Source organism: Pomacea canaliculata, linkage group LG14, assembly GCF_003073045.1.
Source record: "Pomacea canaliculata isolate SZHN2017 linkage group LG14, ASM307304v1, whole genome shotgun sequence".
Classification (NCBI taxonomy): domain Eukaryota; kingdom Metazoa; phylum Mollusca; class Gastropoda; order Architaenioglossa; family Ampullariidae; genus Pomacea; species Pomacea canaliculata.
The window spans coordinates 6,659,153-6,674,516 of record NC_037603.1 but is presented as its reverse complement, the minus strand read 5'-3'; the positions used below and the strand labels follow the sequence as shown (position 1 = coordinate 6,674,516).

Sequence of the window (15,364 nt, the reverse complement as noted above, 5' to 3'; positions counted from 1 at the left end):
AACATACCCAGTAGAATTTCTGATATATATTTTAAAATTGTGTCTTTCAAATCAAATCAAATCAGACTTTATTGTCTGTCGAGGAGACCCAAGACAGAAATTTTTCTTTTGCTCACAAGGGCAGGAATATATACTCACACAGACATTTAACACACACAGGAGTAAATACATAAGCAACAGATGACACACACAATAATGAATTTGGCAAATCAAAATGGTTTATTTCAAATAATCTGTATAACATTATAATATTTAATAACTTGCATCAATTGCAAATGTGAAGATAATATTATTGAAAACTGTACTGATGAATGCCAAAATTAAAAAAAGACAGAGATAAATATCAAACCTTTTCAACTGCTTTAATTACATTGGTACAGTGTTTCAAACTCTCTTGTATTTATGCATGTCTCTAATCATACAACTAAGTCTTTACAGTTATGAAAAGGAATATCGTTTGTTAAGGAAGTTTACAAAAGAAGAAAACATGTTAGCTATGGAGCAACATACTGAAGTCAATGTGTGTTTGTGTGTGTGTCTTTGTGTGTGTTTGTGTGTGTGTTTTTGTGTGTGTGTGTGATGTTCAGCGAGGTTTACCAGCAATAAACTCTGTTTTTACTATGTCACAGAGAACATTTTTCTTGTTCAAACTGCCTATTGGGATTATTAAAGATGGTCATTTGGTGTGTGTGTAAAGTCTGCCATCTAAACTTCAAACATTCTGATTCACAGAAACATGATAAACCTCATGGTTATATTGATACATAAGTCCGTACATATTTCTTGCACAATTATTGTGTTTAGACTCTGTAGACAGGTTACAAAAACCCAATAATAACCACAAAACACATAACTTGGATGCTATTTATACTGGCAGTATGATGAACATGTTCTTAAGCTATGTTTTATCTTTAATCATTGTGTAAGGGATGATGCCTTGCTCTTAATAAATCTTACAATTGTCAGACGGGTGCTGGCTATTGATAAAACTAAACAAACTTGCATGTGTTCTTTTTATGTCCTTTTATTACTTTTATTACTTTACTCAGCTATTTGTATCTTACATACTCCTTACAATCGTTTGTATGCCTACCTTTACCGTTTGTTTTAATTGCAGCAATTAATTTTGTATTTGACAGGGTTTTGTGGTGATTAAAAAAAATTAAACTCGTTTTCAGTGTCGTTATGTTTTCATATTTCTTTGTGAGAAACAGTGATTTATCATAAGCTTTACCCTCCAACGGTTTACTTCCTTTCTAACTGAAGTTTTCTTTCAAGCCAGTTCAAACCTAACCCAAGCAAGTCTACTTAATCCTATTTGCAATCTGAGAATAACTAAATATATATTAAAAGCTGGCTTTTTCTCTGAAAAATGCATATATTAAAAACATTTATTTTGCCTTCAGATTCAGCATTTGGACACAATTTCAAGCCGGTAATTTGTTGTTTGTTTCATTTTTTTTTTTTAAAAGAAAAAAGAGTCACTGCAGTGATTATTCAGAACAAGAAGGTCAAGTCTGTATTATGGGAGGCCAGAGTGCAAGGAGACGCCGACGAAAGAACAGTAAGAACCATATAATGTAAAGGTTTCAGGACTACTCACCCACACCTGTTCTCCCTGTGTTCGGTACACTGTGGCTACACAGTTTACTGCAACATTTGCAGTTTTAGTTTGAACTTGACAGAATGTGGAGCCATTGTCAGTTAAAGACAATGTTGCTGATAATGATGAGCCATAATCGTTGTATGTGTGGGCTGCTGTGAGTACAAAGAAGTAAGTCCCATTAAAGGGGGCAGTAAACACTCCTGTAGCTGTATTGTAGGCATTTCCTTCATTTCTTCTAGCTTGAGAAAACACCACGCGCTGTCCGAAGTTAACATATAAACTGCCTTGGCTTAAACGGCCGTCAAACATGACATTCTTGGAGCCAAGTTCTAGAAACATAAAAAAACGGGCAATAAAAAACAAGATTATTTTTCAGCATCAACCTAGCGTTCTCTTAGAAATTTGTAGACATTACATTTTAAATATCATGTGGCATAAAAGACTAAATTTACTTAAGAATATTTTTTTCATAATCAAATAAATAAATATCGTGTAATACATTTCCAGGAATAAGTAGTAAAGGTAGAACATGGTTGTCCAGCAACATAACAAATAAATTAGTGAAGCTAGTTACACACAGTGTAAATTTTGCTAAGCGGTCACTTTGACCTCATGATTTTCTTGAAAAAGTTTTATGGTTTGTCATTAGTTTTACTAAAATCCTGTTCTTAAGAATACTTTCATCATACCAAGGAAGTATCTCTGTTGAGAGTTGATGATTTCCGTGAGGTTCTGGTTCTCCTCTCTCAGTCTGTCCATTTCTGTCATCATCTCTTGTTTATCTGTCTTTAACATCTCCTGCTCGCCTTCCAGTAGTGACAGCCTCACCTTCACCTCGTCCACAGTCACTGAAGAGACTTCAAGCACACTGGCATTGTGGGGTAGGCACGACACGGGCGGTAACTTGGACCACAAGCGACACGTGTAGTTACCTCCCTCCACAGGGTTGGGCAAGGTCAGAAAAAATTTACCGTCGATGTGCGTTGAAACAAGTTGTGTGTCACCAGATGGAAACTGTTCAACAAATAAGAATCATTATTACTAATACTGAATATTACTGCCAATTCGAAGCTTACTTCTAAGCTTAAATTTCATATTTTTCTCACGCTTTCTCTCTAGCTCTGTATTAATGACTGCTTATCTACAACACCATAATCTGTCTACTCATTCCTCCATCCATTTATCAGGTTGTACACACCGTCCATTCCACAGAGACAGGCGGGTGTCCAGTGAAGATGTAATCTCCACACGACAGCTGCACGTGCAGCTGACCAGTCTTGTTGTCGTGGACCGTCAAACGCTCTTGTTGTGCTTTCAGAGCCTTGCTGTGGTCAACCAGGACCTCTTAAATAAGTGATTTGGACACAGTAAATACAAAATATGAACATCATACGAACTGGCTAATATTGTATTTTATGGTTCCGATAGGTACTTTTTATTATTCTGAATGATTTCCTACACTTAGTTTAATTTTATTGAATTGTATAATGTTTGATATTGTTTTGGGATTTTTGAAAATATTTGTGTCTGATATCAACATATTACATCTCGTGTTATCAGGGTACATACTTAACAACAAAAGGGTCAATATTTTGTTATCGATATTTTAAAGCAACAGAAACAATGAATATGAATCACACTAAAGTGCTTTATGAAGTTGTATTTAGAGAAAAGAGTAATTAACTGGAAATACACAGAGGAAAAAAAAGAGAAACACCCACTAAAACATATATACTAAAAGATAGCTTGCATATACGTACTAGTGAGAGAACATATGTATTTAAACGTGTACATTTCACTAAAATATGTAATGTAAAAAGGTTGGAGAAATAGTTCAGAAGGACTGAAAGAAATAGGAGATACGACAGAGAGATACAGAGAATACATTGAAGGCATTAACACTGAGATTAACGGTAAATAAGAGACGGAGAGAAAGAAATGTTAGACACCAAGAACTACAAGATCTTGCCTTCTGCTACTACAAGAGACACAGTGCGCATGTGCGTGGCGAAATATGATGAGTTGAGGACAGTCACCGCCACCGAGTATTGTCCGCTGTCTCTTCCGGTGACAAGGGTCAGTGTAATTCCTTCTTCCGGTGCATAGTATAGTCTGTTAGAGTAAGAGGAAGACAGAGGGAAAAAGAGATTTTCGACGACGGCGGCGATAGCTGTACGGCTGTTGTTTCCTGGGTCAAAGTACCACTTGACATCCTCAACCACTTCTCCCTCCTGTACCGCGTACCGCCAGCTCATGGTGACTGTGTCGTCTACACACGCGTAGATGTCAGCGCCATCTTGGAGGTCAGAGATCCACTCAAAAGAGTTTACTCCTGAACGTGAGAAAAAGTTACAAAATTTATTTTAATATTAACTCTTATAGTTCCCACTACCATAGAGCTCTCAAGCTGAAGTATTATTGTAAATGTGTTCATAATTACGGACATGAATGTCATCAAACGACAAAGACAAAGACTGTTATTAATATTAGGATAATTACCATCAAATAAAAACCACACATTACCATCGTTGATTTTAAAATATGCAATAGTACAGATAGAGCAAAGTTATTTTCTTATTCGGAATACATCGAACGTGCAAATTTGTTTTCGAAGTCATAACGCCTCGAAACTTACTTTTCTCTAAGTTATCAAGGAGATTTTTTTATAGACTAGCTCTTACTCATCGGTGTACTCACCTACCCTTATTTTTCCTCGCGTCATTGTTTTTTGTGCTATTTTTAAATCTAGTACACACCCGCAAATAACTGACCTTGGACAAAAGACCTTGTTTATCTGTCAAATGTGAATAACAAAAGTTGTTCCTGGGGTTAGTCGCTCAGCCACAGGTTGGCTCACCACCCTGTCTCATCCTGTATACACCGTGTGTCACACCTGCTTTGTTCGTGTGTTGGGTGCAGAGGATAAGACAGGTTTCATTCGCACTAAGAAGTTCACGAATATTTTAAAAGGATTTATTTACACTATTTACACATGCATACCAATCTGATAGAGACCTAGGGCACATATCTGCCAGCAGTCTACAACAGTCTTAATTCAGTCACATGCCCTGAGTTGTCTCAGCATGAGGTGCACCGAGTGCGCTGGTCATTTCGCGTTTAGTTGCTGAGGAAGGCATGTTGATATACCACAAGTGTGTACTACTTTCTTCCTTTAGCAAAAATCTTGGATGTTATTTCTACAATTCTATTCTTTTCTACTCATTCCTAGCGACTCCTCGTACATACTCCTATCATCTTTTCACTAACACCTAATCCTTTTGGACGAACGAACTAAATCGAACTGTATTCTGAGAAAGATGGAGGGAAAGTACTCACTACGTTATTTTAAATAAATACTATCTAGACTCTGCTTTATGAACAATTTTGCGCCTTACTAGTTCTTTACATTTATCTTTCGTATTAGGTAAGCAAAAGTCTCTATTCTGTCAGACTTCAGGTATGAGAAGATTTAAAATTCTAACATCATAGATAAGATGAACTTCTACATTGCATTCTTCTAGCTATTCGTCTACATTTATGGATCACTCGCATAATTGTTGAACCTCATTTTCCTCATACTTTTATAAGTGCAAGAACATCTGAAAAGTGTAAAACACTGTCTCATAGAGTTTGGCTTCTTGGTGAACAATGCCGATCTCATAAAGCTCGCCATATTAAATCGTTAAAAATAATGTTTTGAGGTAACGGAATTTGACATGTTTACAATTAGCATGAGTAGAATCATAATAATCATTAAAATGCATTTCTCTAACAGTGTAATAATGTGTCTTCTCTTACCTCGACAGAAAATCAAAAGAACAATGGTCGTCAACAATGTTTGCCTCATGATCTTGCCGGGTCTCCGAAAATTCTAAACTCCTTTACCAAGATTCGGCGAGCAAGAAACTGTCTTGACTCTTAAACACAAACGTCCCTAAGAAAATGGTTGAAATTAATGTCAGTTTTTGTCACTGCTTGAAGGTTTTGAACAACAGACCTCTAAGGCAACGAGGCAGACACCACAAACAACCAAGGGTTATTCCAATGCGCAATGTTCACGAGACTATATAAACTCAAACAGAAAGTAAAACTGTTTTTTTTCCAAGAAAGACGATTGTTTAACTTTGTGAAGGACCTGTCGTGGCACGCAGGGGATTGAGTGAGATCACAATGAACCTTGCACTTAGTGGTTGGAAGCTTTCCTGTATTATAAAGCTGTCATTGTTGGTATTATGCTGTGACTCATGTCCCTCTGGTGGAGTGGAATACCGGGCTTGGGGTCATGGGAGGCAACTCAACAGGTGGCGCAGCAGGTTACGAGCCGCTGACTTGTAATCTGAGTCTTGTTAATGATAATTGTCATTGTTTGTCACTTCAGCTACCGGCGATGATTTGTGAACCTGTAAATGTTTGCTTTCTTGACTTTCCTCACCTTGATAACACGGGTGGACTGATGTCAGTTCTTGTATAATGATTTAGTGATAGTGACATGTCAGCATGATGGAAGATAAAAGGGCTGTATATATATTACCAGGAAAGATAATTTTTTAGAAATTTTTTTACAGAGTTTACCCCCTTCAAAAAAAATTAAGACAACAAACTGGTAATGGGTAAATCATTGTATATTCATGTGGAATGATAGTGTCTATTAGTTTTTTGACAATTAGATCTTATCATAGCTGGCGAATTCATATCACAATAGCTGACATGTTTGTAAGGTTTATTTTATCATACAGACATGTTTCATTAAAGCTAACAGCTTTGTATGCTTTGTAATATTATAGCTAATACATTCAAGGCGGGATGCTTGTAAGTTTTATGTAACTATTGGTTACATGTTTGTAAGTTCTATCTCACAACAGCTGAAGTGTTCGTATGCTTCATCTCATTATAGCTGACATGTATAGACGATTAGTCTCAGTAGCTGAAATGCTTGCTTGATCTTGACACAATGTGTCTCTGTGTCTAATTCTCTACTTTTTTTTAATTTTATTGTATGGTTCATGACTGTGAATTCAAATTTATCAAAAGATTGTACAGCACATAAATATATCTACCATCATTAAAACATTCAAAATTGCCTAAAATAACTGCTTTCTGTTATGCTTCGTGCATTTTTCTTCACTTTACTCTGCTTTACATAGAGAAATTCATTTGCTACAATTTTCTTAATATTAGACTATATTCAGTGATGATTTCTTATGGAAAATACTGTCCGAAATCATCTTTGATAAAAGGCGTATTTTTTTAAACTATCTTCCATTCATCTTCCAGTAGAGATATTTTAAGTTTTTAATGCTCATTCTCCTGTACAGCATGACAAGGGAGGTAACCAAGCAAAAAGACGTATGACATGCACAGTAGACTCCCTTCTTAAAGATTATACACAACAAACACTTTAATATGCTTTAAAATAAGTTGTGCCCCTTTAGAGGGGAAATAAAAAATACTAATTCGCTAGTCTCTTTCCACATTAACAATTTCTTTTAATAGAAATCTTAATTTAGCAATAAACAGACTTTGGTGTTGAAGATACAAATCGTTTGGTGCTCCACATGGGTCGCAGAGTGTGGAATGCAAGCCTGGCTTTTTTTTATCTTCTTTATCTTCACCTCCATCTTTGCTGACTATGCTGCCAAGCTAGGGAAAGCTGTCAGCCTCTGTAATACATTCCCCATGTAGATGTAGTTGGGCTTCTTGTTTGTTGTCCGGCATTACTACCTCTGTCTTCTTGATGTTGTCAGACCTGTCGTCGCTGCTTCTTATGAAAGCCGAGCGAGCTTAGTCTGTGTATGGTTTTATTAGTTGTTAAACTTTTGTTCGAACCGAAAGGAAACTATGAAACTAGCCATCAAATGTCAAGCGTAGATACAAGTACTCAGTAAGCAGTAGTCGGTCATGAACAAACATTTACTAGTCACACAAAAACACAAATAGTAGTCTACGGAATTTACCGTTTCTCACTAACACGTATTAACTTTTTAGGTAGATTAGTTTCAACCTAGTTAACTAGTTAGATGAAGAGAATCATTAGTTTATTTACTTATCTGTTGAAGTCAAAGTGGTTATCTGTAAATTTTCTTCCACTTAGAAAAAATACTGCAACCAAATCAGTAAAGTCACATTGTCCAAATTTGTAGTAACATTTACAGAACTTGTAAAATAATCAAAAGAACACAACGATTAATATCTTTGTTGAATTTTGAAAGTTCGGCCTGTATTGCTTTTAGAGACGCACAAACAATTAATTGATACCTGTGCACTCAGTGTACATGCAATTAATCAACAAAGAAAGGACGATAAATTAACATGTCAGTGTATGGAGGTGTGTTAGAGAGAACGAGCGATAGATAACTACAGTAGCAAGGAAAATAAAACTCGATATTAACTGACAAACTGGTGATTACATCAACGCCACATTTATGTTGTTGTTGCTGTTGTTGTTGTTGACATTTTTAAAAATTTTAGAACTTTGAATAATTTCGTTGTTTTAACTTTTAATTCAAAATCCGTAATGTTTTACTTTGAAAATGCTATATATCATAGCAGTTACTTTATCGTAGCCATGCCCTAAACGTAGTTGCAGTATGAGCAACAACGACAACAACAATAAATAAACACAGCGCTCTATCACAACACTTTACATCGTCGCTAATCAAGTACAGACAAAACAAAAATGACAAAAATTGTACAAAAATTAACAAATCTCAGACATTCACTTAACAAGAATGTTTAAACACTGTTTGTACATACATGCTTTTAGCCGGCGACTGTTGTGTAAATAAAATAAAGAGTATAAATTCTAGAGATTTTCAATATTTTATAACAGTAAGACTAAACAAACACTGAGGCGTGTCAAAATTTTTTAGCCTGAATGACACAGTAGTAAACAATAATAAATAATTACAGCTATACTCCGGAAATTAGTATTCTCTATGTTTAATGGGTAAAATTAATAAAACCAGATTTCTCTCAGTTTAGTCAGTAGGTAGTTGAGAAATTAACACTAAGAGTGTAGAGTAGAACTTTTGTTTGTGTAGCTTGTTTACAGATATCAGAAACATAGTTGATGTTATACAGTAAAATAATAACAAACTTTTATAATCATTTTCATGAAATGAGTATGTCAGACAAAAAATATGTAGCTGAATTTAAATTATATAAACAAATTGTCTTCCAACACATATGCAACATATGAGACACAAAATGGAGTTTGAGAAATATAAATGGTTTAATACAAATAAGCTAATTACGAAAATAATATAAAGACGCGTTTGCACCAAAAGCATATGTGATAATAATGTTAAAGAAAAATTTTCTTTATGTAATCTAACATTTAAAAAACTTACAAACCTTAAAGTGATATGCAGAGATAAATATAAAAACTTTAAATTCAGTGCTTACAAAGATTATGAAAAGTGTACAATGTTTTATTAAAAGAAAAAATACGCTTTTCAGTATTTTTAATTATTTGGTGATCAAAGACCTATGTTCTAGTGGAACAGAAATATCTGTGTCATATTCACGCATATCTCTAGTCATACAATGAATACAGGGACGAAAATTAAACGAAATCGTTTGTAGACATGGTATATAAAACTTATTATTTTATTAAAAAGTTCACTATTTGTTAAGGATCTTTACAGGGAAGACATTATTAGCCTGGAAACATTTATGTGTGTGTGTGTGTGTGTGTGTGTGTGTGTGTGTGTGTGTGTGTGTGTGTGTGTGTGTGTGTGTGTGTGTGTGTGTGTGTGTGTGTGTGTGTGTGTGTGTGTGTGTGTGTGTGTGTGTGTGTGTGTGTGTGTAAAATTCTGAACTTTAAACATTCTGGTTCATGAAAACACAATGATACCTCATGGTTATATTGATACGGACATCCATAAATTGAATTAACGATGTGCCTATCTTACAAAACTTTTATGCTGACTGGAGCATAAAAACTTATTAATAAGCAAGAAACTAGAAAACTAAATACTAATTGCAGTGACAGTGTTATTAACATGTTCTTAAATTATGCTTTGCTTTGCTTAATCATTGCGGAGTAGATAAGGCCAAATTAATAACAAATTATAAGACCATCAGACGGGTGTTGCCTAATTGTTAAAATACAACAATATCAAACTTTATATTTTACTACTTTACTTGAGTCCCTTGTATATTACAAACCTTTTAAAATCTTCTATATGCTAACCCTTTTGTTTTAAATGTAGAAGCTAATTTTGAATTTCACAGGGTTTAGTAGTGATTTTAAGAATGCAACATTTTATATTTGGTCCCCGTATAGCTTCATATTTCTGCGTGAGAAATAATGATATATCATTGTCCTTTCCATTCAAATGTTTACCTCTGCTCTAGCTAAAGTTTTCCTCTAAGCTAATTCAAGTCTACTTAATTTCTTACTTAATTAATTTTTCCGGTGTAAGAATAACTAATTATACAGTAAAATCTGACAATTTCTGTGTGAAAAGCAGCTATTCAAAACATTTATTTTGCCTTCAGATTCAGCATTTGGACCTAATTTTAGTTGTACAGTTAAACACTCTTGGTAATTTAGTGGGAGGGGGAAAAAGAGCCAAATCTTTGTTATGGGATGTCAAGGTGTAAGGAAAAGCCAACGAAAGAACTGAAACGAAAATTTAAATGAGAGGTTCCAGGACTACTCACCCACACCTGTTGACCCTTTGCTCGGTACACTGTGGCAACACAGCTTACTGCAACAGTTTGAGTTTGCACGTGACAGAATGTGGAGCCATTGTCAGTTAAATACAATGATGCTGGACTATAGTGCTGGGTTGTGGCTGCGGTGAGCACAAAGAAGTAAGTCCCATTAAAAGGGACAGTAAACACTCCTGTAGCTGGATTGTAGGCATCTCCTTCATTTCTTCTCATTTGATCAAACACCACGCGCTGTCCGGAACTAATATATACATTGTTTCCACTTCCACTGGCGTCAAACATGACCTTCTTGGACCAAAGCTCTAGAAACATAAAAAAAACGGGCATGTAAAGAACAAAATTATTTTTCAGTATCAACCTAAAGTACGATTGCAATTCTCAAGAAATTACAGTTGTGATCATATAAACATGACGAAATTAGCCTAAGAATTTTTTTCCTATAATTCCAAAAATAAGTATATTGGAGATATTTCAATCAATTTTGTTAATCAGTTACTTTGGCTGCAATAAATGCTTTAAGAGTTTGTTGTTTTGTTTGTTTGTTTTTGTTTGTTTGTTTTGTCATAAGGTCTACTAAAATCGTGCTCTTAAGAATAATGTTAGCTTACCGGTGAGATTCCGATCCATTTCTATCAGAATCTTTATTTTATCAGTCATTATCTTTTGTTCGCCTTCCAGTAGTGACAGCCTCGCTTTCACCTCGTCTATAGACACTGAAGAGACCGCAAGCACACTGGCATTGTGGGGTAGGCACGACACGGGCGGTAACTTGGAGGACAGGCGACACGTGTAGTTACCTCCCTCCACGGGGTTGGGCAAGGTCAGAAAAAATTTACCGTCGATGTGCGTTGAGACAAGTTTTGTTTCACCAGAAGGGAACTGTCCAACAAATAAAAAACATTATTAATAAGGAAACTAGATTCTTTCATTAGTTCTTTCTTGATATGTGTTAAAAAAGACTACCTATCTAGAACATCTGTTTACTCATTTTATCTATCAATTTATCAAGTTGTACACACCGTCCATTCCACAGAGACAGGCGGGTGTCCAGTGAAGATGTAATCTCCACACGACAGCTGCACGTGCAGCTGACCAGTCTTGTTGTCGTGGACCGTCAAACGCTCTTGTTGTGCTTTCAGAGCCTTGCTGTGGTCAACCAGGGCCTCTTAAATAAGTGATTAGGACACAGTAAATACAAAATATAAACATCATAGGAACTGGCTAATACTGTATTTTAGGGTAACTACAAGATTTGTTTTCATTCTTTATGATATCTGTATGATATCCGACATGTATTTTTTTTAAATTTCATGATGCTTCATTTTTTTTATTAATGTAAAACACTTGTTTCTGATACCAGCACTTTACTTTTTGCATTATTAGGACAGAAGCTTTAAAAAGTAGCAGTCGTAATTTTTTAAAGCTACTTTAAAAAAATGTTTTTATGTTAAATATGAATCACAGTAATTTGAGTTAACAAGTTGTATAACATGAAGTACACTGAGAAAGGAAAAGAATAGAGAAGGGTCCACTAAGACACTAGATGACATATGTTTGCATGTACTCAAACGCGCGCGCACACACATATATATTCATACACATACATATTTTACTTAAAGATATCATTATTAAAAACAACGGAATGGAAAAATAGTTCAGAGGGACTAAAAGAAAGAAAAAATGTGACAGAAATAAAGCAAAATATATACCTTGAAGGCATTCACACTAAGATTAACGGTAAATAAAAGATGGAGAGAAAGAAATGTTAGACACCAAGGACTACAAGTTCTTGCCTTCTGCTACTACAAGAGACACAGTGCGCGTGTGTGTAGTGAAACATGATGAGTTCTGAACAGTCACCGCCACCGAGTATTGTCCGTTATCTCTTCCGGTGACAGAGGTCAGCGTCAGTCCTGCTTCCGGTACATGGTGGAGTCTCTTAGAGTTAGAGGAGGAGAGGTGGAAAAAGCGGTTTTCAACGATGGCGGCGATAGCTGTACGGTTGTTGTTTCCTGGGTCAAAGTACCACTTGACATCGTCAACCACTTCTCCCTCCTGCACCGCGTACCGCCAGCTCATGGTGACTGTGTCATCTACACACGCGTAGACGCCAGCGCCATCTTGGAGGTCAGAGATCCACTCAAAAGAGTTTACTCCTGGAAGAGAAAACAAGTTTCATGAAAGTGGAAGTTTGCATTTCTGTGTTTGTGAGAAAGGGAGAGAGTGCATGCGAGATAGAAAAAGTGGAAGTGAGTGTAGAAGAATGTTATTATTATAGTTAAGTAAATTGTACATTGGTATTTAATTGTCTTCTAATGTGCTGTAGTAGAAAAAGAGATATAAACATTTACTTTGATATTAACTCTTCTAGTCTGGCTACTATAAAGCTCGTAATCTGAACTGTAAATGTGTTTATAATAAAGCAAAGAGCATCAAAGAGCTAAGACAAAGACTGTCAATAATAATATTATTATTACCATTAAAATCACAATAAAAACCATTTATGCTAGTCACTTATACTTGCCATGGAACGCATACAGACACATACTGAAAGCTAGAGTGTGTGCTACTGTTTTCCTTCATTATAAATATTTTACAATTAATTTTACTCATACCTAACGACTCCTCTCCGCATATTCCTAGCATTTGGTATATGTTTTTATCCTTTTTCTGTGCTTGTGTATCTTGATAAGTAACATCATCAGACTGTTTCTCTAAGACTGATCCATAGAAGGAACGCCAGTTAGTGGAGGAACTCCTCTAAACTAAACTGTATCTTGAGAAAGATGGTGTAAGAAAGGTATTCACCTAGCTTTTATAAATAGTATCTAGACTATGTTTTAGGAACAATTTTGAGCAGAACTAACTTTATTGAAGTAAATTTATCTCTTTTCTTAGGTAAACAAAAATCTCTGTCAGACTTTAAGCTATTAAGAAAAGATCTTAGAATCTTAACCTCAGACAAAATGTGAACATTTGATTTTCTTCTACATTGTATTCCTCTAACTATTCATCTACATTTGTGAGTCACACGCTAAATTGATGAACCTCATTTAACTGGTATAAAGTGCCAAAAATATCTCGTGAAAAATATAAGGTACTGTCTCATAGAGTGCGTTTATTCTGTAAATCACCATATGAAATCATTAAATAAAATGTTTTGATTATGCTATTTGGCAAGTTTCAAATTAACAAGAGTGGATTCATACTAATCTTTAAGTCGATTTTCTCTACCAGTGTAATAGAATGTCTTCTCTTACCTTGACAGAAAAAGGAAAGGACGATGGTCGTCAGCAATGTTAGCCTCATGGTCTTGCTGGCTTTCAGAAAATGCTTTTTCTTTCACAATATTCTGAGATAACCAAAAATTGTTTTGGGTGTTAAACACAGAAGTATCTTTGCTTGTGGTCGATTGTAATGCAAGCTTTGCTCACTGATTAAACAAGAGTTCTGAGACAAAGAGACCGCCAGTAAACTGTAAACTAATAAGGGTTGCTTGGAATGCTCAGTACTTTGTTCGCGAACTTATATACAAATCAAACAGAAAGCAAAACTTTGTTTTTTCCAAGAAAGATGATTATCAAACCTTGTGAAGGACCTGTTGTGAAATGTGCGCAAAAAAAGACCTTAATGAGGACCTTCCATCTGGTAACTGGAGCCTTTACTGAGTGTTTATTACACAGCTCTCTTCCAAAGTTTTGATATGATCGGAGATGAGAGGAAGACGGGTTTGGGGGGCAATGGGAGAAACTCATTAGTTAGACCAAGTGGCAGAACACTTGACGAGAAGCTTGCTTGTAATCTGAGTTTTTTGTGATAATTGTTGCCATTTGCGTTTACACTCGAGTTACTAGGGATGTGCTTTGAACCTAAAAATGTTTGCTTTAACTGTCTTAATTGGCTTCCCTAATTTCTATATATCGTTCTGTTCCTTGTACAATGATTTATGGAGGACGGCGCTAGGCTGACTCCCCACCCCAGCCTTCCAGTCCCTCGCCGCGTGGACAGGGCTGGGCCATCATACATTCGTGTATTTGTTATTTCAATAGCAAATAATATCCACCAATGTGTGTGGAAAACATACTTACTCGCACTGAATTTTGTCTTATTTGAAACAATTTTAGCTCACGCAGCTGTAACATTGTGTTGTCCACTGTTTATTTGAACTGACTTCCTTAATACATTTGATTCTTAGAAGAAATTTAAATTCAGAATATGGTGTGCAACTGTGTTTTGTAATGCGATGGGTACGAATCCTTGATTGCGTGGGTCATGTGTGATAAACAGATAAAAGCTAATGAATTAAAAAAAACTATATTCACAGTACGTCTTCAAAGTTATTTGTTTTCCTAACGTGTCAGTAAAGTGTCTTGTTTTCTGTTTTTATGAACCTGCATGAGAAATAAAATAATTTTAACTGATAGCTGCTGACGTTTTATTTTTGTTCATTAGTGATGTTGTTAAATGTCTGGGCTGCATGTGTGCTAATATTAGGAGACCAGAGTGAAGACATCGTCGACTCCATCATGTCTTGACTAAGGCACAGTCCCTTGTCATGGCGACCGTTTTCACGGGGTTGGAAAGCTTTGTATGCAGGTGGGCAGCGAAAGTTTGCACCTGACAATCCGACAGTATCAGCTCTGGATATTCACGATGAATATATATATATTGTAAGAAAAAAAATCAAAAAGAACCGCAGCTCTCTGTTTTCTTTGTGTCTTAATGTTCATACGCATTAAAGCGTTTTCCGTTGTAGCCTCTCTTGTAAATCTTTCTCTCTCTCTGGGATAAAGTCAGAAATATTGTTGAGTGGTTTGTGTGCCATCACATGGACTAAACCCCCTCGTTACCACTCCCACTTCACGTGTGGCTGCGTGCGGTGCGTCAGATCTGTCACTGGCACTTAGGTGAGGTGAGCTAGTCATATTTCATGTCATATGTATACCATGTTGTCTTCTTGTATCGACTGCCAATACACAGACGGAGAGGGTTGAGGCTGCTTAAGTATTGGACTAAAGGAATATTTATTCATATAAATATCCTTTCACGCGTGCATGTGTGTGTGTGTGGTGTGCGCAC

At 35.8% G+C, this 15,364-nt stretch overlaps 1 protein-coding gene across 3 annotated transcripts; it reads right to left on the bottom strand.

The window, feature by feature from the left end:
- Positions 1-1,468: 1,468 nt before the first annotated feature.
- Positions 1,469-13,789, bottom strand: LOC112555164. Of its 3 annotated transcripts, none has more exons than XM_025223418.1 (5): positions 13,546-13,788; positions 3,576-3,938; positions 2,805-2,950; positions 2,296-2,620; positions 1,469-1,935 (listed from the first exon to the last, which is right to left on the bottom strand). In XM_025223418.1, exons 1-5 carry the CDS (start codon positions 13,592-13,594, stop codon positions 1,523-1,525), a joined length of 1,296 nt encoding a protein of 431 aa, XP_025079203.1. In that variant the 5' UTR covers positions 13,595-13,788; the 3' UTR covers positions 1,469-1,522. The 3 variants fall into 3 exon arrangements, with proteins under 3 accessions (XP_025079203.1, XP_025079202.1, XP_025079204.1); XM_025223417.1 differs by lacking the exon at positions 13,546-13,788 and adding an exon at positions 5,405-5,812; XM_025223419.1 differs by lacking the exons at positions 1,469-1,935; positions 2,296-2,620; positions 2,805-2,950; positions 3,576-3,938 and adding exons at positions 6,952-10,587; positions 10,894-11,164; positions 11,305-11,450; positions 12,079-12,441 and having other exon boundaries at positions 13,546-13,789.
- Between the last annotated feature and the right edge of the window lie 1,575 nt (positions 13,790-15,364).